General features: G+C 35.9%; 1 protein-coding gene across 3 annotated transcripts in view; it reads left to right on the top strand.

Annotated features, from left to right (window-relative positions):
• The window catches only part of NEK5 (NIMA related kinase 5), a 32,160-nt gene continuing 4,313 nt past the window's right edge, over positions 1-27,847 (top strand). Inside the window, exons 1-21 of one of the 3 annotated variants that reach the window (XM_087918159.1) lie at positions 1-67; positions 1,367-1,487; positions 2,113-2,209; positions 3,477-3,574; positions 6,409-6,492; positions 6,574-6,644; positions 7,124-7,210; positions 8,271-8,325; positions 11,042-11,242; positions 11,871-11,934; positions 13,247-13,368; positions 14,649-14,845; positions 14,949-15,015; positions 15,241-15,354; positions 17,865-17,942; positions 19,408-19,512; positions 20,562-20,642; positions 21,013-21,084; positions 23,526-23,613; positions 25,217-25,336; positions 27,235-27,372. In XM_087918159.1, coding sequence (XP_087774285.1) covers positions 1,371-1,487; positions 2,113-2,209; positions 3,477-3,574; positions 6,409-6,492; positions 6,574-6,644; positions 7,124-7,210; positions 8,271-8,325; positions 11,042-11,242; positions 11,871-11,934; positions 13,247-13,368; positions 14,649-14,845; positions 14,949-15,015; positions 15,241-15,354; positions 17,865-17,942; positions 19,408-19,512; positions 20,562-20,642; positions 21,013-21,084; positions 23,526-23,613; positions 25,217-25,336; positions 27,235-27,372 — 2,056 coding nt within the window. In that variant the 5' untranslated portion in view covers positions 1-67; positions 1,367-1,370. Of the gene's footprint in view, positions 68-1,366; positions 1,488-2,112; positions 2,210-3,476; positions 3,575-6,408; positions 6,493-6,573; positions 6,645-7,123; positions 7,211-8,270; positions 8,326-11,041; positions 11,243-11,870; positions 11,935-13,246; positions 13,369-14,648; positions 14,846-14,948; positions 15,016-15,240; positions 15,355-17,864; positions 17,943-19,407; positions 19,513-20,561; positions 20,643-21,012; positions 21,085-23,522; positions 23,614-25,216; positions 25,337-27,234; positions 27,373-27,847 lie in introns of those variants that run through there. The other 2 variants (XM_087918151.1, XM_087918166.1) reach the window with 2 other exon arrangements.

Below are 27,847 nucleotides of genomic sequence, written 5' to 3'. Positions count from 1 at the left end.
GTGTAAAGAAAACACGCCTCCGCGGGCGCTGAAGAAGCTGCTGCTTCCACCGTCTGTGGAACTTAAGGTAATTTAGGCGGTATAATAAGTTGATATTTTCGGTTCTGGAGGACTATTCCTTTCCCGCCCCCCCTTTTCAAGGGCGCAGCAAAAGTGTCCCGCCGGCGGGTGAATGGCGGAGAAAATAGAGCTGCGGAGCTCGGGCAGGCAAGGGAATCTCCGCCCGCGCGTCGGTTCTGTTTCCTTGGCAACGGAGAAGCGGAAGTTCCCCGCCTCCTTGCAGAGGGAAAGGGATCCTGTAAGCTTCACTCTTAATGAGGTTGTCAGCTCAAAACTGACATAGGTTTGCTCAGAAGTAAACCTCAGTAGATAACTGGGACTTACTCCTGAGTAAAGCGTGTGGAAAGTTGTGTAGCCTGCATCCCTTTTAAGGCGCTTCAGAATAAGCAAATTGCTTAGTATTTATCAGTCTATTGCCGAACAGCCACTCGCCTCGAATTCACCTCTACATGAACGGGCGGATTGCGTAGGATCCTCACTTCTAGGGAAAAGAGAGCAAGGGATCCACTTTCTAGAGATAACTCTGAGTCCGCTTGGAAAGGAATTAGGAACAATTTAAATAACCAGTCAAAGGTTATATACAGTATATTTGCATGTAGTTTTTCTTCTGCCATGGAACTTGCATGCATATCCTAAGCTGTCTTCCATCTGGATCCAGCCACAAACCAAGGATCTCTTAAATAGGCCAGACAGCTGCCTTTTCCAACCTGGTGCCATCAGATGAGTTAGAATGTAGCTTCCATTTCCCCAGAAGCTAACAGATAACAGTCAGAGTTGGAAGGGACCTTGTAAGTCATCTAGTCCAACCCCCTGCCCAGCAGGAGACCTTACACCATTTCTGACAGATGGCAGTCCAATCTCTTCTTGAAAGTCTCAAGTGATGGCGCTCCCATAAGAAAGTTTCTCCTTATTTCCAGGTTAAAGAAGAGAAGATGATAGAAGAACATCTCTAGGATACAAGATTGGGAAAGGCTGCAGCCATAGGCTACAAACAGGGTGATTGATTTTCACATATAACACACTTTCATCCTCTAAGTTCAAAAATTCTGTTATTTCATGCATGGACATTTCACAATAATTCATCTGAAATGATTATAATTTCCTGTTTTGTGACTGCTTCATTTAAAAGGATAGGGATACTGCTCTTTCAGTTGTGAGTATCTGACCAAGAAAAATAGATATTAAATTTTTTAAAAGGAAAAGAAATATACAATGGAAAATTAAAGGTTACACTTTGAAGTAAAGTTTCATATTTAAATACTAAGTACTACATTCTTTTTGTTTTTGATGTTTCTCCAAAACTCAGGATTATGGATAATTATGTAATAATTAAAATGATTGGAGAAGGAGCATTTGGCAAAATATTCTTAGCCAGAAAAAAAGAGGATAATCAACAATGTGTTATCAAGGAGATCAATTTAACTAAGGTAATATCTTTTATAATAGTTTTATGTAGCAAGTTAATGTTTGGTCCAAGGTGAAGATGGCAATTAGATAGAAAGATCTGCCTAATGGCAGCAATAGTACCATTAGCAATATTTTAGACAGCTTAGAATTTGTTTGAATATTTGACATAGGATTAAGGTTAAGTTCTGAAGAAGCATTTTTAATATCTTTGCAGGAATGAAAGTAAGTTTGTCTTATTTGTGAGTGCTACTGATAATAAATTCAATGTGTTATTTAGTCCAAATGCTATTGCTGTTTCTGAGGTTCCATGACAATTTAAAGTTCTAAAAATATTATGTGTAGCCCTTTAAGGAAGTAGTCCGTTTCTTAAAGGATGTTGAAAGAAAGTGATGAAATGTGTTATAGTAACTTTTAAGTAACTTTTAATTGTGAAATGATGTTAATATAACAAAAATATTGCTTCACATTAATTCCCAAGTTCACATTAAAACAAGAACTTTTATTGGAAATGTTTGTTCAGAGGTCCTCAATTTAAGGAAAATTACACTAAGCTGCATTCAGAATTCTTTAAATATTTTTGTGGTATTCCTATAAAGTCACATAAACAATAACAACTTGTGTTGCACTCTTTTTAAATAAATAAAGATGCCAGGGAAGGAAAAAGAATCATCTCAAAAAGAAGCAACTCTTCTAGCCAAGATGAAGCATCCTAATATTGTAGCTTTCTACACTTCCCTTCAAGGTATCATTCTGATCTATAGCTACAGGTAGTCCTCGACTTACAACAGTTCATTTAGTAACCATTCTAAGTTACAAGGGCACTAAAAATGTCTCATGACCGTTTTTCCCATGATCATGTGATCAAAATTCAAACTCTTAGCAACTGTCATATTTATGACAGTTGCAATTTATGATGGGTCACCTTTTGTGACCTTCCGACAAGCAAAGTCAATGGGGAAGCCACATTTATTTAGCAACCATGTTCCTAACTTAACAACTGCCATGATTCTCTTAACAAATGTGGCAAGAAAGGTTGTAAAATTCACAACAAATATCTCTCTTAGCAACATAATTTTTTGGCTCAGTTGTCATAAGTCGAGGACCTGTATTTTGGCTAACTCTTAGAATAGAGCAACAATAAATAGCTGTTTCTAAAATTTTGTCTTTTGAAAGGCACGCAAGTACTTTCTGCCCAAAACTTTAAAAACCAGGTTTTGGAGATTGTTTCTTTGAGTTTATATATGTATATATGTATGTATTTCCTTTTATTTTCCTGTGGGGACTAATGTGATATTCATGATCATTGTTAAGATTGCTTGGTTGGCTTTCACTTCACTTTGGAAGTTTTTAACTATTATTTTTATAACCTATAAGCCAATAAAGAGTGATATGAGTTCAGTGGGGTAGAGTAATAATACCTTATTTTGCTTCTAGTTACCTAACGCCATGTATGTTTACATGAAGAGTGTTGAGGAGATGAGTATGGTATCTACCTGCAAAAGGAAACAATAAAGAGCCCCTTATTACATTAAATACAGAATATTAGCAGATGTCACTTATAACTTTGGGGTAGAGCATTTAGCCATTTTAGCCTGAGGTCAAGAAGCAGATAACTTTAGAGATTACAGGGCAGTCCCATTGACTAAGTAACAGTCCACACTCCTCTCTGGATCTCTCTCTTGATGAGACTTAAGGACCTGGGTTTCTTTTAGATCAATATTTTTACACCTTAAGAAAATACTAAACAGGTACGGCTCTGAAAATGTATGTGTGCGAGTATGTATGTTGCAGAATCAAAGTTGCATGCCTCAAATGCAAAATACGCTGTTAATATTAGCAGCAGGCTTTGTCTTCATATCCTCCATGTGAGCTTTTCAGTTGCATCATCAGCCAGGGTAGGAAATAAAATACTAGACAAGGTGGACTTTTGATCAAATCTAGCAGGATTCTCCCTTTGTTTTATATTGTATTCTTTAAGTGACTCAAGACCTAAGTTATTATGTTTTTAGAGAAAAATAACTTGTATATTATGATGGAATATTGCGATGGAGGTGACCTAATGAAGAGAATAAATATGCAACATGGAGTGCTGTTTGATGAGGATAAGGTAAGTTTGTAATTTGAGGAATATTTTCACTTTATTTATATTCTCTTCATTGTTCATCACAGCAAAGCATTCAAAGTGGAGACTCTGCCTTACATTGTGTTTTATTTATTTTTTATGTTATCATGTAATTATGCTTTAATAAGATAGAATTCCACATAATGTATTTACGTGAAAGGAAGATAAGCCAAAATTTAGGACAGATTCTACAATGAATAGAAGATGATGCAAATACAATAGATAAAAACCTTGGGCACTGCTGGGTATTTCTAACTTTGTCAGCTCCAAGATGCATACTTCAAATGTGTTTCATTTGTAATACCGTAAAATAATGCTGATTAAAGGATAAGGCAGCCTTGCCCAACCAGGTGCTCTTCAGTAGGATTACCAGCTCCATCTGAAGCCAATTCTGATTAGTCAGGATCACATTTCAGTGGTAAGAGGTTTATTGAATAGTCACAAGACCTTATCAGTAACATAACGTAAATATATAACAAGACAAAATACAGATAAGTTAGATATATAAAAATACAGTAATAAAAACATATGTAGAAAACCAGGGAGTCAAAAATCGGATAATAGATCACCCTTGCAGGATACACCAATTTGTTCAATATATTGGGTTCTTAGGACCACTGCCTTGATTATAAACTTAGCAGTCCTATGGACGATGTGTACATTAGAGGCCCGGAGGAAATATAACTATCTGTGGTTTGATTCCCAATGGGCTTTTCTTTCCAGTAGAAATGATAAATATTTAAGCCTAATGGGGGCATATATTTGGCAGTTGAACAAGATGTGGGAAATATCTTCAGTGGCAGATGAACCACAAAAGCAGGTTCTCTCGTATATGGTGCCTAGTGGAAGCGCCCATGTCTGGACATGGAATCCAGTAACTCAAATCTGGCTCTGGTATAGGCTCTTCTCTGTAATTGTGGCATACCCATTGAAAGGTATTTTTCAGGTTGGAAGATGTTTTTTATTCTTAGCCAACCATCTTATAGATCTGTTTTTTGCTAATAATTCCATGTCAGTCTGGGCACTAATATCCAAGACTCTCTGTTTAAAAATTTCCCTTGCCTGGGAAACCCTTGTCAATAAATATTGGGTAGAAAACCCATGTCTTAAGATGGCTCTGTGGAGTTGACTGGCCCAGGAGTTAAATTGGAACTTATTTAACTGTTCAGTTAGACATAGTTTGGGAAGTCTATCCGAATCCATTGACTGTATCTTTAGCCAGTATGTAAATGTTTTAATTATTAAGTGGCTATATAAGGAGTGGATACCCAAGTCCGCTCTGACTGCGGAAAGCAGAAGTGTTCTTATCAGTCCCCAATAAGTGTCTTAAAAAGCAGGTCTGTGTTTGTTCAAGTGGGGAGGCTTTATTTAAACCCCACAGTTCTGCACCATATGTCAGCATTGGAACTATTTTTGCCCTAAATACTTTCAACATGGGGGTCAAAGTGCCTGGGTAATTATGGTTAAATAATTTATATAATCTTTTGGTTCTTAGCTCTTAATGCACTACTTTTAAAGTGATTAAACCAAGATCCTGTATTAGTAAAGACCACTCCTAAGTAGGTGTAAGAATTTACTTGTTCGATTGACTCCCCATTAATCTGCCAATTATGTTTCCTATTTTTTGTGCTGAAAACCAACACTTTGGATTTGCTTTTATTAATATTTAAGAAATTCAAAGTACAATAGGTATTCAGCTTATGCAACAGTCTCCTCAGGCCTATTTGTGAATGAGCCATTAATACCATGTCATCGGCATATAAAAGGGTATTCATAAATTTATCAAGAATCTTTGGCATATGCAAATCTACTGCATGCAGAAATCCTGGTAAATCATTGACATAGAGATTGAAAAGCATTGGGGCTAAAATGCAGCCCTGTCTTACGCCAATATTGGCAGGTATGCTCTTAGACAGGGCTCCATTTACGCCAGTACGGATTTTCACATGGGTGTTTGAGTAAAGGGCCCTAACCAGAAAAAGGAGTCTGGGCTCCATGTTCAGGTCCACCAGTTTCCTCCACAAGATATTTCTGCTTAGCGAATCAAAAGCTGCACTTAGATCAATAAATGCAGTGAATAATTTCTTACCCATTTTTAAATACCCTGTTACCAAATGATCTAATGTGAAACAATTATCTATGGTAGATCGCTCTGGTCTAAAGCCTGCTTGTTCCTCCGCCAAAGGATTATTCTCCATAACCCAGATTTCAATTTTGCTCAACAAATGCTTTGCATACATTTTAGCAACAATTCCAATTAGGCTTATTGGTCTGTAATTATTTGGATTGCCTCTATCTCCTTTTTTATGTAAGGGAACAATAATGGCCACTTCCCAACCCACAGGTATGCAGCTGGATCACATTACAGGAAGAGCATGTGAAGGTGTCAAGATTAGAAGTGTCTTCACATGTGTTTCCTCTAATGTGATTTATAATAATATCATACTTTGTACAAAAGAATTAATAAATTTAAGGCAAACTAATATACCAATTTTTAGTCTCTAGAAACAAACTTCAAAATGGCCAGCTTGGAAAAACAAAACAGTACCACTGAGCGACAGGTTGCTTAAAATATTTTGATGTATGCAAATTTAGCAATCTCAAAAGCTCTCAACGATAAAAACTCTCTCTACATACGCATACTCATACAGAATATGTTCTAATTTTAAGAACTGAACAACTCTGTGACTTATTTTGTCATACTTCTGTATGTATATATTTAAAATAATGAACCGTTTTTGCCTCCCCAAGACTGTATTCTTGAAGAAATTTTAATAATTGTGTTGTATGAAATATTGATATTTTATCTTTATATTTAGATCTTGGGTTGGTTCGTGCAAATTGCCTTAGGCCTGAAGCATATACATGACAGGAAGATTCTGCACAGAGACATAAAAACACAGGTAATTTTGGGAGAATTTTTGCCTCATCACCATGACATAAAACATGCATGCACTTTTAATTATGGTGTATTTTGTTTACAGAACATTTTCCTTAGCAGTAATGGAATAACAGCAAAACTGGGAGATTTTGGGATTGCAAGGATGTTGAACAAGTAAGCATATTTTTATGGACAATGTTATTCCTTTCGATATTAGGTAAAAAATGGATGAGTTTATTCCACAGATGCTTTAAAATTCCAGTGAACAAGGCATAAAATTGGTTTAACTTTGCAAAATGTCTTAGCCTTATTGAAAAGAAGTGCAGAAAAATTTGGATTTCGTCTGTGAGTTTCTTCTGCTCCCTTTGTGTATGAGAAAAAAAGTAGAAACAATGCATTTTCAAACAGTGGTTTCCCATTACTGTATATTTGAAATTGAGAAACTCTTTAAAATGTTCTAAACCAGAAATTGAAACCATGTTTTGAATCTGATTTTTTAAAAATACTTCTAAATTATTTAGGCCTTGCTATCTCAATCAAGCTTTGAATGGACTCACATATTGTATAGGGCATTTGTAATTTCTCTAGATAGCTTCAGTAAACATATTGTTTTCAAAGAAAAAAAAATACTTTTTGTTTGCTATTTTCTTTAGCACGATGGACTTTGCTAGTACCTGTGTAGGAACACCATATTACCTATCACCTGAAATCTGTGAAAATAAACCATACAATAATAAAACGTAAGTTTCAGAATATACCTCTATTTTTGTGGAGAGAGACAGAGAGGGATGATGAAATTGGAAAAAATAAGTTTTTTTAAAAATGTGCAAATTTGATAGAGACTCTTATTCCTTTCAGAAATTGTTAAAAAATCTTCTATATTTAAAAAACAAACCTGTTTTTATGTAAATATTTGTTTCTTCAAACTTTATTTTAATAAGCCTTAATTTGAAGCATGCAGTTCATTGTATAACTCCTCACAAACCAAGAATCTTTTTTGATAGATAATTATACTGCTTTCCTAGTGGCAATTGACCTGCAGTTCTTGAAGGTCTTCTTGAAATGAAAAATAGCAATAAATATAAGCAATAGTATTGCAAGCTGTCTTTGCCTTCAGAGTTTTGAACAGTTTTCTATAGAACCTACTCTTAAAGGGTCCGCTTTCTTGTGAAGCACACATTAATTATGTGCAGTTCTAAAATGCCCTATTTGACCTTAATAGCTACTTTAATAATATTGTGTTTGCAGCCATAATTGGGTTAATTATAACCTTTGAAGAAGTGACCATTTTTTCATAACCAAAAACAGGTAGTCTTTGACTTATGTCCATTATTGAGCCCAAAATTTTGGTTGTAAGTCATGGTGGTCATTAGGCAGGTCCTCATCTGTCTGCACCTGATTTCAGTACCTTTTCTGTGGCAGTTATTAAATGAATCCATTATACCCAGTGGGCCAGAAATTGGAAGTAAATACTGGATACTGGCAAAAACTGCCAAAAGTTGTGATCACATGACTGTAGCACGCTGCAAAAAGCCATAAATGTGAACCAGTTGACAAGCACCCAAAATATAATCACATGATCATGGGATGCAATTGTCAGAACTTCAAAATCAAAGCAACTGTTTGCTAAGCAAGGATGATCTATAACAATGTGTTAAAAATAATTTAATAGTATATTCTAAATACTAAATGGAATACTTAGAATTAACTTTTTGCATAATCATAAAATTGGGAAAGATGTTTTTTGCTGGATTACTAAATATTGTTTCCATTTCTCTAATTTCTTACTTTACTTTATAGAGATATATGGTCTCTTGGCTGTGTGTTATATGAGTTGTGTACTTTAAAGCATCCTGTAAGTAAATGTTTATACAGTCATAACCAAATATTTGTCAAGATCATTTAGTGACAGCTATTAGAATAATAACTTAAATACAGCGTTCAATATTTGAACAGTGTAGAAAGATATCAGTTTTATATACTAAGATCATCTTGAATTTTCCTTTTCAGATGAGAAGAAATATTGCATCCAAAAAATTTCTTTAAATATTTAAACTACCAGGATTTCAGAAGAAAATAGAAAAATTCACAACTGATAAGGCCAACAATTTCTATTAGATACACTGACTACATATGTTGTATTGAGGTAATTCCCTGTTAGGAGACTGAGCACATACAGGGAGACGTAGTGAGAGTAGTGAAGAATAACGCACACACAGCACACAGATACACTGTACAGTAAATGTAGGTTTTTACTTCCCATAAACGTTTAAGCAAAGTCCAAGATAAGCAGTCCAAGTCATTCACGGGTAAAGCAGTCAGTTTTCAGTTCAGGGATAATCCAAATATCAAAGTCCAGTATCAAAAAACAGTTCAGTAACAGACTTACATCAACGATCAGTAACAGTCATTATGAAGAACGGCAACACTCTCCAACAGAAGGAACAGAGAGACTCACACATCTAAACAGCCCAGGTTTCTGGCTCCATCTTATGGCCATTTGCGGAACCACACCCAATTACAGTTTTAGCATTCTCTTAAACATACAGTATTAAAATGTCTAACCTAGTTTATATATTTCCAACCCAAATAACTGTTAGGTGACTTACATTCCTAACATTTTATTGAAAGAATATGCATCTTGACATAAAATGTTAGGAACGTGGTATTTTGATCTTGCTCTGCATTTCTTTTAGCACTTTGTTGGCTACTGTGAGAATAAAATAGTGGACTTAGATGGGCTTTGGGCTGAACAAAAATGGCTTGAATAGTCTTATGATTTCCATTGGTAAAATGAAAAGTACAACATAAATTTGAGTATTCATGACTTTAAAAAAATTATTCCAACTGGTTTATTCCGTGCATATTCTGTTCCATGTTTCTAGTTCTGACTATTTTAATGTTAGCTGTCATTTTACCCTGGTACTCTGAAACATTGTTTAAAAAGCTGGACATATTCTTATTTTTTTATTTTTGATTGATTGATTTGGGAAGTGCTAGTCTTGTCTTTCAGTATAGGCAAATTCTTCTGAGTTAAGGATAGAGAATTAATTAAGAAAATTTTAAGAATTATGATGGAGAGGGAAGCAACACATAGTTATCTGGTCAGATTTTCTTGCTGGGATTGATGTTTTCTTACAGTTCACCTGTAGAGCAAAAATGAATTTACGTGATTCTCTGTGAAGTCATATAAATGATTCTGCCCTTAATTTCCAGTAAAATCAGGAAATTAAGAGGTTTTGAAAATTCAGATGTTATTGAAATTTTGTTTTGATGGCACAAATGAAATCCTGACTATTTAGACTAACAAGGTAATGATATACTACCAGTGTTCAGCATGAACCTAGGGAGGCAATTGAAACCATAAACAAAGGCTGCCATATGAGCACCATAAAAAATGAGAGAAAGAAACTCTGGGCACAGTTTGTATGTTAGCCAAACACCTACCCCTTAACTTTTTCAATTAAAAGAAACTATAATTAATTGGAAAGCTGACCTGATATATATAAAAAAGGCAGGATGAAAATATCATCTCATCATTGGAAAAAAAATTAGAAAGGTTTTGACAGGGAAAGATAAATTGGAGATAATGGGGAACATCTTGGAAAGTTAAAAGGGATAGCATTGAAGATTCTTATTGTATTGCCTTTGGATAAATTACTGTTTTATTACCGTTACCAAGGAGTAGTCTCCTAGTAGCTACTTACTGCATTCCAGCCTTTCTCATTTGTCAGCTAGAAGACTCAAATCCAGGAAACCCCTACTGGCACTTGCACAACATTTGCCCAACAACAACTGTCACATTGATTCCCTGTGAAAAGCCAAATAGGTCACTGAGCGCCCAGACATAGGTAGACGTATAAATTACCCCACAAAAAAGGTGCCATGTTTTGAACTATCATAGCTGCAATGGATAATCCTGAATAGGATTCACACTTCACATGGCAATTGTTGGGACTGTATAAATGGGGCATAATATCTTCCCCCACTTAGTGTGACTATGATCACATTGTGACTGACTGTAAGCTGAGGGCATATACTGGTCCAGTATCTGATTTTTTATATATCTAATTGATGCTGCGCTTCAGTGGTAGATGGCCTGGACATTGATATTTGAACATAGATCTTTTTAACATTTATATTTTACTAATCCAAGTGAAATGTTAATATGTATTGCTGCTAGTCCATATATGATATACCATACGCTAAACAAATAAATAAATAGGAATGGGTAAATCTTTTCCAATGACAACCATTTGTGAAATAATGACATGGGCTCAACATTTTAGATATATTTTAATAGTGGACTTTTGGGGTATAGAGTAGAACATACTTTGACTGCTGTTACAATAGGTTTTTTTGATAAGCAGGTTTGTAGTTCATAAATAAGTGAAATAGAAGGTATGTGAGGTATAGTAGATCTGAAATGACCCAATAAATTGGACAGCGCTATTAAAAAAAGACGAAGACTATTCTGCCTTCCTTTGTCCTTTATTTTATGTAAGTACTTTTGTGTATTTCTGTTTAAATCCGTTTCAATTTAACATATAGACTTTATTTTCATGTGATAGTTTGAAGGCAACAATTTGCCCCAACTTATAATGAAGATCTGCAGAGGCCATTTCATTCCTGTGTCTGTGAAGTATTCTTCCGATCTGAGATTGTTAATATCCCAGTTGTTTAGAACATCTCCAAGAGATCGCCCTTCCATTAACTCTATTTTAAAAAAAGCCTTTTTGGAGAAGCAGATAAAGAATTATTTGCCACCTGAGGTGAGTATCTCTTGAGGCTTAGAAAAACAAAATTGCTTGGTCCACTCAAAACCCCTTTATTTGTTGGTTAGTGTTCTTCTTTACCTAGTCTTCTGTGAAAGAAGGGTGGTTGTTCTTTTTTGTGGCTCTTTTCATTATAAAACAGGCTTCCTCCTGATTTTCGGAGGGCTGCAAGCATCCTGACTTTCTAAAAGACTGTGAAGAGTAATCCTTGCTCCAAGCACTGGTCCAAGATGTTAGTTGAGACCAAAATAGATGTAATTGTGTTGTGAGTCTGTTATGGGCCCTTGGCTATTGATTTATTTTAACTATTTTAATTTCATTTTAGATTTTACCATTATAGGTTTATTTTCTATATAACTATTTTTGTTGATTGCCAGCTGACCAGGGTTATGAGTGAGATGGGTGGCATTATAATTTCCCCAAATACATAGATAAATTCCACTTATATTCAGTTGCAAACAAAAATTGTTGGTATTGCCAGCTTTCACCAGGACAAAAATGGCAAGGGGATATGATTGTTTCTTCCGGCATTGAATTAGAATAAATTAACATTTGGTACATTTACTTGAAACACTTTGATGTAGCAAAGAAATAAATAATTGCACTCTGTTGCATTCCTTTGTAGATCATTGAAGCAGAATTCAGTCATACTGTTCTTCACAGGAAAAAATCATCAGCTTCATCATCAGGCAAGTGATTGGTTATATTAAAAATAAGAACATTACACATGACCATATGTGTGAAATTTGTTTTACAGAGATTGATTCTGAGATGGCCACTTTGAAGAAATGAAGAAGTTGTAAAATAGCACTAACGCTTAGACTTATATATCACTCCATAGTGTTTTACAGCAGTCTCTGAGTGGTTTACAAATGTCAGCCTATTGCCCCCAACAGTCTGGCTCCTCATTTTACTGACCTCAGAAGGATGGAAGGCTAAGTCAACTTTGAGCCAGTCAGGATCAAACTCCTGGCAGTGGGCAGAGTTACTCTGCAATGCTGCATTCTAATACTGCACCACCATGGTATGCATTTTTTCACTGAGGAAAATGTGGCAGCAGAAACTGAGCAAATATGGATTATAACTTGAATGCTGTATTTTCAAGATATGTTCCATTGTACAAGGTAAAATTAATAGGTTCTTCTGATTTATAGGAGTGATGAGGGACACTGAAGTATCTTGGGATTGCTTTAGTCAGGGATGACTCTTCCTTCAAGAAAATTCAAATTGGATTGTACTAAAATAAATCCAGACCTGTTCCTGGTAAATAAATATTATTAAAAAAACAAAACAAGCAAGCATTCATCCACAGTTGTTCCTGCAAGAAGTTGGTAATAATAGTGAGGCTGGAGAGATAGAAGGAAAAAATCCTACTGAACAGTTTTGTCTCTTTTCATTCCACAAGAAAAGTTGATTATAATGTTAGGGTGGTGGCAAAATAATTCAGTATCTGTTGTGGTGGAATTTTATCCCTTCTGTTTCTGTTCAGGGATTCTTCCCAGAGAGCAGTTGATGACAATAGAGTGGCAGAGAGAAAACCAGTCGAGTCATCTTTTATGTTGGGTATTGGCAGCCTGGAAATTTCCATCTTGTATATGGTCAAATCCCTGGTTATTGTAGAAGGCTGGCCTGAGGATTAATTTGGATCAGATAAATATTGTGCTGACACATAACTAAAGACTTCCTTAGTACTTCAAACTGAGCCTTTAACATCACTGGAATTTGATAAATTGGTGAATAGAAATGCTATATATTTCAGGATTAACTTTCTTACTTCATATCTTAAGGAAAAACATTTATTTAGAAGAGACTTGTTCATTTTGTGGTAACCAAGTGATTCCCAACTCTTCATATGCTGCTGATTTTCAAGGAAATGATGCTCTTTTTCACTTGCAAAGCGTAGAGATAACCTACACATGTCAGTCTCTTTCTTAATATTTATTAAATGTAGAAGTAATTAACCAAACATTATTTAGCTTATTGTTACATAAATTCCTAAAGGTCAGAAAAGAAGACTCCATGATTATCGTTCTCCAAAAATCAAGATGGGAATGCTTCCTAGAAAATTATTGTATAAGAATGAATGCTATTCTCCTTCAAGGATTCAGGATCCAATTATTAAGGTAAAAGTTACCTTTTGATAAGGTAAGAGTTATATATTGCTAACCTTTTACCGATAGTCATCTCTTAATGACCATTCTGAAAATCCTGGACATAAACTGTTTCAACTCTTTCCCTCAGGACATTGCATGCGAAAACAACTAGACACAAAGACAGTGGTTTTCCTCATTCTATCACTGCTGAATACCTAATTCCCACAATACTGTCTTATGTCTAAGTATATTTACTCATATAGTAGGGTTGCATTACTTTTATCCTTCTCATTTGTTCCACTACCTTCTCTTATTGGTATTATTATGATGATTATTACTTTGTTGTTTTGCATGTACACTGAGTAAGAGCTTAGGCAGCGGAGACAAATTCCTTATGTGTCTGATCACATTTATCCAATAAAGTATTCTATTCAAGTTCTACTATATTCAGCCAGTGATGGTTTAAAATTACAACCGTACTGAACGAATAGTATTTGACTGGTCCTCAAAATTACAACCACTGCTATGCCCCCGTGGTCACACATTCACAATTTAGATGCTTGGCAGTCTGACCACACTTATGACCGCAGGGTGTGCTTCAGCTCCTTCCATCTTTCTTTCTCCCCACCATCTCTTTCCTTTTGGCCTCTGTGCCCTACTTCTCTGCTTCCCAACCCTGCTTTGCTGACCCCAAGTGCTACCAGCTGCACCAAAGTGACTTTCACTGTATTTTTTTCTCCACTGCTTGGGAAGGCCTTGTAAGGCCAACGGTGCCCAACGAAGGGAGAGGCTTGGCATACCTCATTAAGCAGCAGGAGGAAGAAGATGGCAAATCATCTGGGGCAGCAGTGGACAACAGGGGTGAGGGGGTGCAGAGTAGCCAAAATGACAGAGATGGGGGAGGGGAGATTGAAGTGGAAATGAATGCAGCAAAATAGGAGAAGTGTGAGGTCCTAATCTAAGGACGGTATGGTCCTGGCCAAATGATTGCAATCATTGTTATAAAGATCAGCGCTCAGATATTTAGCCGAAGGATTTATGCTTAAAGCTTAGCAAAGAAAGGCAATTTGCTTGTTTTGTTGTTATATTCTGCTTTTGCTGAAGAGGAAACAACATTTTTATTGAAGAGCTCAGTTTCTTTCTATCAGGACAATAATCAGGTCACACTATTTTATGTAAAATTGATTTCCATTCACTGGGCTCAGAATGAGCCTGTTTTCATAAAATGAATGTCGCAAGAGGTAACAGTTCAGATTTAATCAATATTCAATATTTTGGATTTGTTGTCTTTATAAATTTAATATTTTCAGCCCTTGGGTCCTGCGTTTAAAATATGTGGGAAGCCAGAGGTCATTAGAATGTGTGGACATTATGACCATTATTACGTAAAGCTGGCAAACTTACAGAAGAGAGCTTTGGTCCAAGATGATGATCCCTGTATTGGTCAGAGAATGGAAGAATATTATAAGCAGAGAGGACAAGAACCACCTCCACCTCCACCTCATGGGTTGTATTTTTTTTCTCTTGAATATAGAAACATCTATTGGTTTTTGACATGATGCCCCATTTATTTTCTGTTTAGAGTTTTCCATGACTTTTATGTTTTTCAGGCCTTCCGAGTATCTTCAGAGACGATTTAACGCTCAGCAAAACAAGTTAAAAGTAGAGAAGCAACTGGTGAGCAATTTCTATAATAATACGTTTTAAAAAACAGATTGGAGCAAATAAACTTTGGAAGTCCTATTCTTATTTATTGGTGTTAACATGAAATGCATTATTACTACATTAACTGTAATACTATTTTCATTTTGATTTTTCTGTTCAGTGTAGTGAACATAAAAATGAAAGCGCTTTTTCTAGACACTGCTCTTAACAATAGCTAATTATTTTGAACTTCAATAGGGGCTACGGCCATCTTCTGCAGAGTTTTGTCAGCTGCAGAATCAAGAAATGAAGGAAGAACAGCTCAAACTCTGTAATAATGCTCTTCCTCAAAAAAATGAAATGAAAGAACAGGTAAGAGAGTCTGGCTAGAGCATTTGGATATGGACTGAAGAATCTCTGATTGGAATAATAGACATCTCTACCTACTTATTATTTTGTCATAAAAAATATACAGGTTGTCTTTACAAGTAGTCCTTGACTTATGACCACAACTGAGCCCAAAACTTTTGTTAGGCGACACATTTGTGAAGTGAAATTGGCCCTATTTTACAACTTTTGTTGCCACAGTTGTTAAGTGAATTGCTGCAGTTGTTAAGTTAGTGACACAGTTGTTACGTGAATCTGGCATCCTTATTGACTTTGTTTGTCAGAAGGTTGCAAGAGGGGATCACATGATTCCCAGACTCTGCAGCTGTCATAAATATGAGTCAATTGCCAAGTGTCTGTCAAACCCTGTACCGGGGTTTGCCATACCCGAGGAAGTATGCACAGGAGGTGGGTGGTGGGAAGCCTGCAAGCAGTGAGAAATGTGGAGCTGACGAACAGCTGATCCCAACTGCATACATGCTGGCCAACAATCAGCTGATCGTAGTTCCCTTCAAGCTGGCTGACGAGCAGCTGGTTGAATCTGCTGGCGGCCCGACAATCAGGTAATTGAGCCTGCTGGATGGTTGGCTGCTCTGGTGGTGGAAGGGCGTAGCTCCAGTCTTCATAGGCTTGTCTCCAGCCTTTATTCCTTACTTTTTTTGTTGACTAACTCACTGTGTGCCAAGCATCCGGCTTATTAAACCATTTGGAACCCAAAGCGAGTGGTTTCCTGATTATGGTTTAGGTCCAGAACTCGGACTTTTGAGAGCATCTGAATTTTGATCTCATGACCATGGGGGTGATGCTATAACAGATGTGTGAAAAATGGTCATAACTCATTTTTTTCAATGCTGTGTAACTCATAAGTTGAGGACTATATTTTATGAAGGAAAATAGAAGCTAGGTGGTCATCTATCACAGATGCTATAGTGAATACTGCATAAGCTAGAGAATAGACTAAATTACCTATGAGGTAATTTTAATTCTATGATTCTACTATCTATTCCTATTTTTTTTCAATGTGTCTGTTTAAGGACTGAGTATTCAAAATTATTAATATATTATTTAGTTTTAACCAACTGTATGGTTTAAACAGCTCCTTCAATGGGTTTATAATACCCTTATTTCTCTACTTTTCAATTTGACAATGCCCAGGACAAATTATTTTGACTGTTTGTGATTTTTCAATATGAGAAGCTTTTGAAAATCCCTTCTTGGTCTAAGTAGCATGCCACAGCCTTAGAACTCAGGGAGAAGCAGTATGTATCAAGCTAATGCTGTGTTTAACTAATGCATGGGGTTTTAATACAAAAATGGTATATGCATAGCATGGCCTTGGAATATATGTGGGGGAAATGCCCAGATGCAGAGATGATGAGGAATTTACAGGGCTGATAAGTTTCTCATGTTTCTAATTGACATCTTGTTTTGTACCTGTGATTAATGAGCTAATTATAGAAACCTTTGCAAACCTCCCCACATTCATAGACATGCCATGGCAAAACATTGTGGGTATACCTGATGTCTGTTCCAGAGAGTATTGCATGTTTTCCCTTATAAGATTTTTACATTTACCCTTAATAAAGTGAGTTCTCTTCAAACTGGCTTTTAGCACTTATTTGGAGCGATTCCACAATAACGTAAGAATTTTTGCTGTCTTCAAGAGCGCACTATGTACAGTGACTTGGGGAAGCCACAACAGAAGATCAGGATAACTGTTTACATTTTAATGTACAGTTACATTCACCATAAGAAAAATGATAAAATCCATAGGAAAGCAAAATATTTGTTAGGCAACATAATAGCATATAAGCTTTTAAATTCTCAAGATCTAGTCAACAGGAAAGAGGACTGTTTGATACCCATGTCGTGTCTGTATTTTTTAGTCTTAGATGGAAGGTTGAATTAGACTAAACATGCATTACAAAGGTACATCTTGCATTAAATCCAAAATTCTCTTTACAAGGATTGTCGGGAAACAACCTGTTTGATTTGGTTCTTGGGGGAGGAGGGTAACATTATTTTAAACTTTGTTTATATGGATTGTTGTGAGCCACCTAATATTTTATTAGATGGGCAGCTGTATAACTCCTGTAATCAAATTAAAAATGGTTCCCTCATTTTTAAAACATTAAATACAATTTATATTCAACTTATCTTAATCCATAACACAATACAGTTCCATTGTTAAGTGAGAAACTATACAGTTATTTATCATTTGAAATGTTACAGGGATTCTAAAAATGTCAGAACAAGCCAGTGTGTTCAAAGTAGAAAATTTTAAAAGCAAGTATACCTCCATAATATTGATATTCATTTCCTTACATGTCTCTATACAGTTGTAGTCCAATTCTTACACTTCTGGGAAGTTAATTCTTTGTAGGACTTAGGTTTGAAGTAACTTCTATAAGATTGTGTTTTTAATGCATATTTTCTTTCATATTAAGAATTGTTTTTAAAGATACATTTTGTTCAAATCCAATAACTTTATGCAGGAGTACCTGAAACAGCTGCATGAAATTCGCCAACAGTACCACAGTGAAGTAAATGAAATCCGTGTTAAAGCGCTTAAGGTAAATGTCTTTGCACCAAATGGTTACTTGATGGGCTGTGGAAAGCATTGGAATCAGATGATTTGCAAAGCGTATTAGCCCAAACAGCAGCTCTTTCTTCAAAGCATTAAAAAAAAGTTGCAAGACTAGCATAAATACTTCAAAAGCTGTTCTTGCTGTTTTGAATATGCATGTGCACGCATAGACAACAGCACACCGCTGGTGAGATTGCACAAAGCAAAAGTAGCAGTACATGCACACCCATGTTGAGACAGCCAGGAACAGCTCTGGGAGCAACTGTTTGAACCTTGCAAAAGATGTGGCTGTTTCAAAGCTCCAAAGAAGATTTATTCAGACTAACATGTAATGCGTAATAGCTCTTTCAAATGCACGGCTAATGTGTACAACATGGGTGGCTGGGGAAGGGTCAAGGGTATCAGATGACAAAATATGTATATGATATCATTTATATAAATGCTGTAACTTAATTACTCATGCCAGGATATTTGGATATTATGGCACTTATATGATTTATTATGTTTATGTGATTAGAGTGTCATGGTTAATAACAGGTGCTACTGGTATACTGTTCTTTTTCTGTGATCACAAGAGTCTTTAACATGATAAATTAAAAACTTGTCTTCTTAAATTGAAAAAGACAGAGATTCTGGAAAGAAACACAAAATAATTTTTCATCTTACATTCATATGGAGAGAGGGATCTCAACTTTTTTACAGTATCATTATATTTATGGAAGCTTTGTCTCTGAGTTGTGTGGTAAACTTATCCAGCCTGTAAGGACTCTCTTTTTCATAATCTTCCCCACACAAAACCTTTTTAAAAAGTTATTTCTCAAAGGATTTTAGGACACTCGCCTGGTATAGTAAAATGTGTCATTATAAAGGTTCCTAATACCATAAAAGCAGTTAAACAAGCAATTTCCAAAAGTGATTAAGAAAGGAAATGTGCAAATACTGTGTCCCTTTCTAGGTGCCAAACCACAGCTTGAGTTAGATGGTATTACCTCATCTCCCAGAGCTTTAAACCCACCATTGTTCTATGGTCTCCTCATGAGGAGCAAGTGCCTGGAGCACTTATGGGTGATCCAAGTCCACTCCTTCTTCAGAGAGAAATTGTGAAGAGTCAATCCATTGACTTGGTTCTTCATCCACTGTGGTTGTCCTCTCCACCCTCAGCAGAACCATCTTCTGCTCGCCATTTCTTCCTTGGAAGTTCCAGAATCAAAGTTACTTTGCATAGTCCTAAATGTAGATTGCTTTAATGTGAATACTCCACAAGTTTAGAAATAATATTTAGATGTTATCTGAATGGAAATGCATATTCTAATGCTGTTTTCTGCAATCATTTATTTCTTTTGTTATGACACTGTAGAATTTCTTTCATGTAGAAGAAAGTTTTAATGATTATACTTAACATCCATCTGCTGAACCTAAAACATGTTACATTTATTTCTGTTCTCTTAAAGGAAAATAAAAACCTAAGAGAAAAAACCTACATTGTGAAGCAGGGAAAGAGTGAGGACCAGTCTGCTCCTGATACTAACTATGAAGAAAGAAATGAACCAGGCCAGGTATCAACACTTTTGGTTTTGGTACAACCTTTTTTTTTTGGTTCGTTGTAGTGTCTTCATTAACGGGATGAACTCTATTTTTGTTTTAACTAAAATAAAAGTACAAGTGATCTTATTATAATTTCCACCAGATATATACTTGTTTATTTTTTAAAAAAATAGAAGAGTGCAAATTTAATTTTTGAGATAGCAGCTTTTTCTGTCTATCTGTCCATCCATCCATCCATCCATCCATCCATCCATCCATCCATCCATCCAAGCTATTATAAAAATATTGCATGTGGCATTTACTGGGATAACTTGAATATACAAATCCACCTCAAAATTAACACAGGTTAAGAATTCTAACAGACTCAGAAATAATTGCTAAAAAAACTGGTGGTTGAAAACAAACCCCTTCCATCTACAGCAAATAATCAGAAGTCAACTAGGATAGTGTTGGTGTCTTTCTGAGGGAGGGGTAACCTTGGATCCTGTTTAGGGCTTTGGGCACATGGCCAGATGACCTGATGCCAGAAGACTGGGCAGGCTAAAAATCTTGGGTTCTTTTTTTTCCTACTTTTGGGTTTGGAGGTTAAAGAATAAAATTAATCTCATACTCCTTGTAGAAATGTAAGATCCATGCTGCTTGTTTAAACCTTTCAAAATATTGTGGGGAAGAGTTCAGGTTTTTAGGGTTGCTGTGGGTTTATTCAAAGCTGAAGACACATATTTTCCCTTAAACAGCTGATGATCACGTGAAATAATTTTCAAAAATATTGACCCTTGAATGTTGGAGGCTTCTGGTGTCGTACATGTAACATTAGGTCATCACATCTATCACACTGCCCATTCTCGTAGTAGTAAATCCCGATTTATGCTCTGTCACCATGTACTAAATTATTTTTAAATGATTCTGTAGAACAGTTTAGCATTCATAAAAGATCCATTTTGCCCAACCATGAGTCTTGTTGTTGTTTTCAGTTGCCTATTAATACTTGCATGCTATATCTTTTTAGTGCAAATAATAACAATATAATAACAATTCGCTTTTTTTCTCCTCTCCCCAGGACATGGAACAAATCTTGAAACAAATTGGACTGCCGATATGGCAGGAGAAGAACAACCCAGAAATACAACAGAAAGCAAAGGTTCAATTTATATATCTCTTATCTATATATCATAATAATGCCACCTTTGTATTATATCATTTCAATTGGAATATTAGTATCGGTATCTCTAGAGTTAAAAGAATGAAGAATAAGGGGAGTTTTTCTTTCATTTTGCTATAATGGACATCTCAGCAAAGCAAAGGAGAGAAATCGCTTGTTCGTTGTCCTTTCTACTTAATTTTCTTCTTCCCTCTTCCTAGAGGGAGAAAAACAATGGAGCATTTTTAAAATGTTGCTATCTTTAATAGCACAAGAGGAATGATCATTTGTCTCTCTCTCTGCACTAACATATTTTAGCTATGAATTTTCTATGGCAGCGTTTATATATTTTTGCATTTTATTTTTTCAGGGAGGTATAAAGTTTCAGGTTGCTCTAACAGATGATGCAGCAGATGAGAAAAACATCCAGGAAGAAAATGAGGTATAATTTTGGACCATAGTTGTACAGGTACTGGTAGTCCTTGATTTACGACCACAATTGAGTCCAAAATTTCTATTGTTAAATGAGACATTTAAGTGAGTTTTGCCTTTTGCCTTTCTTACCACAGTTGTTAAGTGAATCAGTGTAGTTGATAAGTTTGTAACGGCATTGTTAAGTTAATCTGGATTTCCCATTGACTTTATCAGAAGGTCACAAAAGGTGATCACATGACCTTGGGATACAGCAACGGTCATAAATATGCCAAGCCTCTGAATTTTGATCATATGATCATAGGGATGCTGCAAAGGTTGTAACTGTGTAAAAAGGTCATAACTTCCATTTTTCAGTGCTTTTGTAACTTTGAACGGTTACTAAACAACTGTTGTAACTTGTAAGTCAAAGCCTACCTGTATTTGCAATGAATGATAAGATTGTTAATGACCATCAATCTGTGCATGGAGATTCCCTGCCTATGTAAAGACTATGTGTTAAAACAAGGTGAGTGTTCCACAGTATTCTCTTTTTTTAACAAAAAATTGAGGTTGTACAGTATGGAACTTCCTACCTCATTGTTTGCAAAAGTCTTTAGATATCACAGCTATGGAATGTGTCCTGAGCTGGAAAATAATACAATAATAAAAGCGCTGCCATCAAACTAGGCTCCCAGTATCTTTATGCTGAATTGCTTCGTTCTTGTGTATAGGTGTGAAATTGATACCATTTCTACAGACAAGCTGACACATTAAACACATAAAGATAATTGGAGTTATACAGCACTTCATATTTGAAAGTGCTTCAGGGTGCAAAAATAGTATTGCAATTTCTTAAAGTGATTATTAGGATTCTGGCAGTTACCCCAATTAAATCATGAGTCTCATAACTCAACTCATAAAACATTTTCTATACACATTTAATATTTGTCAGTGACTTTGTCTTTTAACACAGCTATGCAATCCCAGGAAAAGACATGTTTAATTTTCGCAGCTACAGCCATGTTACATTAAGTGTTGGCACCTTCTGAAGTACCATTTTGCCTCTGAATCTGATGCACTTTGCCACCTTTTGTTTATTGAGTGAATTTATTTAAACAAATACTGGGGGGTGTAACTTGAAAGATGGGATTGCTTGAATTCATTTGTCTTATATTTAATGACATCTTCCACAGCTATATCAGCTGTCAGTATTTGTTTCCCTCTCGGTCCAGATTTTCCAATCTTCCTACCAATTTTTATATTCCAATAGGAAAAGATATTGCCATCAATATTCCTCTGTCACAGTCTCTTATTGCTGCATCTGACTGTTAAGAAAAGTCATGTTTCAAGGGCTAGTTATTGAAATTTTCCTCTGGCCAGACTTTTGCTTGACTCCTGGTTCTGCTCTTTATGTATAGCTTTGTATAACCTTTCAACATGGTTTATTATCTGCCACTAATACCTGTCTTTAGATCTTCTTAGCAAGATTTTCTAACTAAAAGTCTTGTTCTTTCCTCAGATTTATTTCACTGATTTTTTGTAACCAGCTGAACTCCTGGTATTTAATTTTCATTTGAAACATCTCTGCCATAGCAATTTTAGGCAAAGCAAGCACAATGGATTTATGTTTCAATACAAAATGTTAAAAATAACTATGTAATTATTAGGGCTCTGCCCTGACTAGAGGAAACATTCTGTGTGACTTAAGGAAGAAAATTTTCTTCCTTCCCTCCCTCCCTCCCTCCTTCCTTCCTTCCTTCCTTCCTTTCTCTGCCTATCTCACCACAAGGCAACCCTGGGCAGCTTACAACATTAAAAGCAATAAAACCATAACAATAAGAATACAACATTATAATTAAAAATATACAAAATCATGATTAAAAGATGGGATAGGAAGGAAGCAAGATGCACAGGTTGTGACATGGTATCTATTGGTCCATCCTATATCCATCTAGTCATCTTTCAGTATGAACCACCTTTTCCTTTTGGAGTCTAGATTGATGCACAGCCCTATTAGTTAATTTATAACCCTCTGGAGGACACTCACAGAATCTCAAAAAAAAACCCTCCAGAAACATACAATTAAATAAAGTATTACTACATAGACTTTTTTTAGTTACGCCATATTTTTCCATGAGTTAGGATAAATCCAGCATCCGTCACAGAGAAAATGTGCAGATTGGCACATATAAACTTTTGAGTCAGGTTATGATTTCTACCTAAAAGATTTTCAAAATGATAGACAGAAAATATGGCATTCCCTATATGAAATTTGTTTCTTCTGATAAAAATCTGAAGAGAGATTATGTGCTATTTAAGTGACTGTTTCACTGAAAAGCATCAAATATCGATGATATTTGATAATTCGATTTGTTTGGTTCTGATGTTCAGTGCTTTTGTTTCAAAACAAACAAGAATGTAAGTTAATTTTTTCAAAACAGACTTTTTGTGTGTGTTTGATTTCAGCAGCAAGATAAACTTAATGAAACACTGACTTTTGAACATGGAGAAAACCTTAAGAAAAAACTGGAGGAGGAATTATGGCATTGGAAGATAGGTATGTTTCTTGAAATCATTAACATTTATGTAGCTGCCTACTCGTTCTCTAGGAGGCTTACAAAGAGTAGAAAATACAGAATAGAATAAAAATAAAAATGATCAAAAATAATAACACACACACACACACACCATTTCCTGAGGAAGAGGACAGGATCCTTGTGGTATTGCATCTTTCCATCTGTATGTTAGATCCGTGTCCCTCCTAGTAGGTCCTAGCAACCCAGGAAGTTATATGTAGCTGGTTTCGAGCAGTGGCACATACCTCTTTGCAGGAGCGGGTGATTCCTCTGGCCTTAACGGAGGCTGTGGTCTATCTGTTCCTTAAGAAGCCATTGCTGGACCCAGCTGTATTGAACAGTTTTTGCGGGGAAGGTTGCTCGGAACGTGATTGGGCTGGTGGTGACCTCAAAAGCCCTGCATGCCATGGGACCAGGTTACTTGTGGGACTGCCAGTACCTGATGGTTTCTGCCTCCATTCTCATGTTCTGGGTTTCCACAGTGGGGGAAAAAAGTCACCTAACAGTTCTTAGGAAATAAACTTTGTCTGCCATGATGCCTGTCCTTTGGAACAGCTTCCCCCACTAGAGCTATGGACAACCCCTAACCTTACTTGGCTTTTGGAAGGCTATGAAGACCTGGCTCTTTCCTCAGGCACTAGGGCTCAGGTGATCATTTGTTGGAAGCTTTGGTGTATGTAGGCTACAGGGGGAACCGTTATTTTTTCAGGGGCTGCAACTTAGGGTTTTGTTTGTGTTTTTAATAGTGATTTCTGTTAGACTTGCTAGCCAGTCTTTTGGGACAGATGGACAGACGTAGAAAGTTGATTAACCTATCAATCAATAATCACGTTCTTTATTATTAAATAGCTGTTTTTCTCCATAACAATTTTCTGTTTCTTAATAAAGATATATTTTTGAAAACTGACTCGCTTTCCTATTGTAGCATGTCCACATCTATGTTGGTCATACACAGGAACTGCAATCTGCCTTTGATCATCTTGATAATATTTTGAGAAAAGTGTGTGCTAGTCCCAGGGCAATTTAATACTGATTATTTAGTCTCTAACAACAATGGCTTTAAAACAAAATTTTATCGTAAGACTTCTTCAAAAAAAAAAAATTACCTCCTAGATGAAATACAGGTAGTCCTCGACTTATGACCATAACTGAGTGCAAAATTTATGTTGCTAAGTGGGACATTTGTTAAGTGAGTTTTGCTTCATTTTATGACCTTACCACAGTTATTATGAATCACTGCAGTTGTTAAGTTAGTAATACAGTTAAATGAATCTGACTTCACCATGGACTTTGCTTGTCAGAAGGTTGCAAACGATGATCACATGACCCCAGGACACTGCAACCATTATAAAATATGAGTCAGTTGCTAACTATCTGAACTTCGATCATATGACCATAGGGATGCTGGTCATAAACGTGAAAAATGGTCAAAAGTCACTTTTAGTGCCATTTTAACTTTGAATGGTCACTATACGATTATCTGTTATAAGTCAAGAATTGCCTAAACAGTAGATAATGGCATAAATATAAGCTATAGTTAGCATCCATATTGTATCCTTTCAGAAAAAATATTTTTCTCCTTAGAAGTTGAAAATGAAGATGTGATAAACGACAGAAAACAATGGCAAATCTCAACTCCGCAGACACTACTGAATCTCTTAGAAAATGCAGATATCGCATCTGTATGGAATACTATGGATGAAGGTGACCTTTCTGAAACATTTTGCTTTGTTTTAAATAAAATGTGTTCATTATATCTTAAGAAATGCAGTGCAATAGACCTTAGGTTTCAGTTCTGATCTGAACTATTATTTCAGTAGTTTTCAAGATATCAGAGCTGTGGCGGCATAGTGGTTAGAAGGCAGCATTGCAGGCTAATTCTGTTGACTGCCAGCAATTCGAGTCTCACCGGCTCAAGGTTGACTTGGCCTTCCATCCTTCCGAGGTTGGTAAAATGAGGACCCAGATTTTGGTGGGCAATAGGCTGACTCTGTAAACTACTCAGAGAGTAAAGCACTGTGAAGCCTAAGTGCTTTTGCTACAAAGTAGCCACCTTTTTAAAAAGATATTGGCAACTTTAACATGTTCATTGTTTTCCTGATTATTCCTGACTCAATATGTTTAATTTTTCAATTCTATTGCTTCAAAAATACTATCCAAAGAAGTATAAAACAATAATTTATTACATCATATTGCATTCACTTTACATCAAACTAAAGCACAAAGCCAGTTAATACAATATAATAATGATACAAACTAATTTAGCAGAAATAGTTTGATAACGTTTGTGATAGAGTATCCAGGAGAACAAGAGTAAAAGTATGAAATTTGTCACTTAATGATAAAAGTATCCTTTTCTCACTGCTTTCCCATGGGCACCTTTGTTCTTCCCAAAACCTGTTGCAAAGATTTGTGGAATTGTGTAGAACAATATGGAAAGGATGACTAGGAACTCCAATGAGAAAGCAAATTATTACAAATTGTTCTACCAGGCAGAACATTTCTATGATTGAGAGTCCTCCTTCTGGTGCAAGGAGACACTGAATCCGGTACTGGGCTCAACAATTCTGCATAACATGAAATAATGGACTTCAGTAGTACTTCTTTCTCCAGTGTTATTGTACATTATTCTACACATGGCTTCTTGAGGTATCTCATGAACTATCAATGTGATCCTATGCAGCCTAGATAATTGGTTTGGTCTAATCAACAAGTTAATGTTCACTATGAGTAATTACCACTTAATGACCACAATTGAGCCCAAAATTTTGACTGTATGTCGTTGCAGTAATTAAGTAGGTCATCATGTCACCGGACTCAGTTTTATGCCTATTTTTACAATGGTCATAAAGCAAATCACTGTGGCCTTTAAATGAGTCAAATGGTGAAGGGAACCACTTGAACATTAAGCAAATCCAGCAAAATATTGCAGGTGACTGTGGGACACTAAAACTAGTCATAAATACAGGCTGGTTGCCAAGCATCAGGAATGTGATCATATGACCATAAGGGGGGTTGCGATAATTATAACTTCAAGGATGGATCATAAGTAATTTTGAATCTGTCATAACATAACTAAATGATCAATCATTAAGTTAGGCCATATAATTTGGTTGGAGGATAATTCAGTAATTTCCAGGAGTGAAAAAAGGAGGGATGAAGAAAAATGGAAATGTATCACAAAGAGGATCAAATCTATATTATTTGTTTTCTCAAAATACAAGTAGTCCTTGACTTATGACCACAGCTGAGCCCAAAATTTCCATTGCTAAACAAAACAGTTGTTCAATGAATTCTACCCCATTTTATGATCCTACTTCTCACAACTAAGTAAATCATTGCAGTCGTTAAGTTAATAACATAGTTGTAAAGTGAATCTAGCTACCCCATTGACTTTGCTTGTGATCACTGCAACTATCATAAATATATGCCAGTTGCTAAGCGTCCAAATTTTTATCACATGACCACAGGGATCCCATAATGATTGTGTGGAAACGGTCATAAGTAACTTTTTTCAGTGTCGTAATTTTGAAAGGTCACTAAACAAGTAGTTTACCTATCAAGTATTGCCTGCATAAGGAAAGTAACATTTTCCCTCCCAGCTGGCCAGGTAAATGAAAAACATTCTGAGTTCCCTGAAACCAGGAAAAAATGGAGCCCCAAATTACCAAGTACTCTACTGAATATGTTAGCAGAAGCAGAATGTCCCAGTGACACCTTGTGCCAAACTGAAGAACGTAGTAAGTTGGGTTGGGTTTTTTTTTGCATTTTTATTATTTGAAGTTAATGTTGAATTTTTTATTTCATAATGAGGGCCATCAGTGATCTCTGCATAACAGGTTGAACTAGATTAAAACTAGAATAGTATCTAAGATTTGTATCCACTGGTGTCCATGTACAGGCGGAATAGATAGTTTTCCCATCATTTCCTCACTCCAATTTCTGCTCCGGTGTCCTAGGCTAGGGGATTGTGTCTAATATATTTGCAATATTCCAAGAAGGAAGAGAGGGTTGTGCACAGAGAAGTAAGCGTGCATAACCTTCATGCTAAGAGAGGTAATTCTACGAGAATAAGAATAAATGTAAAGAATTAATTAAAAATAGGAATGTCTCTAAATACTGTAAAAGTAATTTCTAAATGTCATGTACGTACAAAGAATATAAAAGTCACCTTAATAAAAATGAAATCAAAATCATTTGCCTTCTTGGAAACAA

This window comes from Pseudonaja textilis, chromosome 1, assembly GCF_049901715.1.
Source record: "Pseudonaja textilis isolate UNSWEBS1 chromosome 1, rPseTex1.2, whole genome shotgun sequence".
Lineage (NCBI taxonomy): Eukaryota > Metazoa > Chordata > Lepidosauria > Squamata > Elapidae > Pseudonaja > Pseudonaja textilis.
Note: the sequence above shows the minus strand (reverse complement) of the source record. Positions and strands in the feature narration are given on the sequence as shown.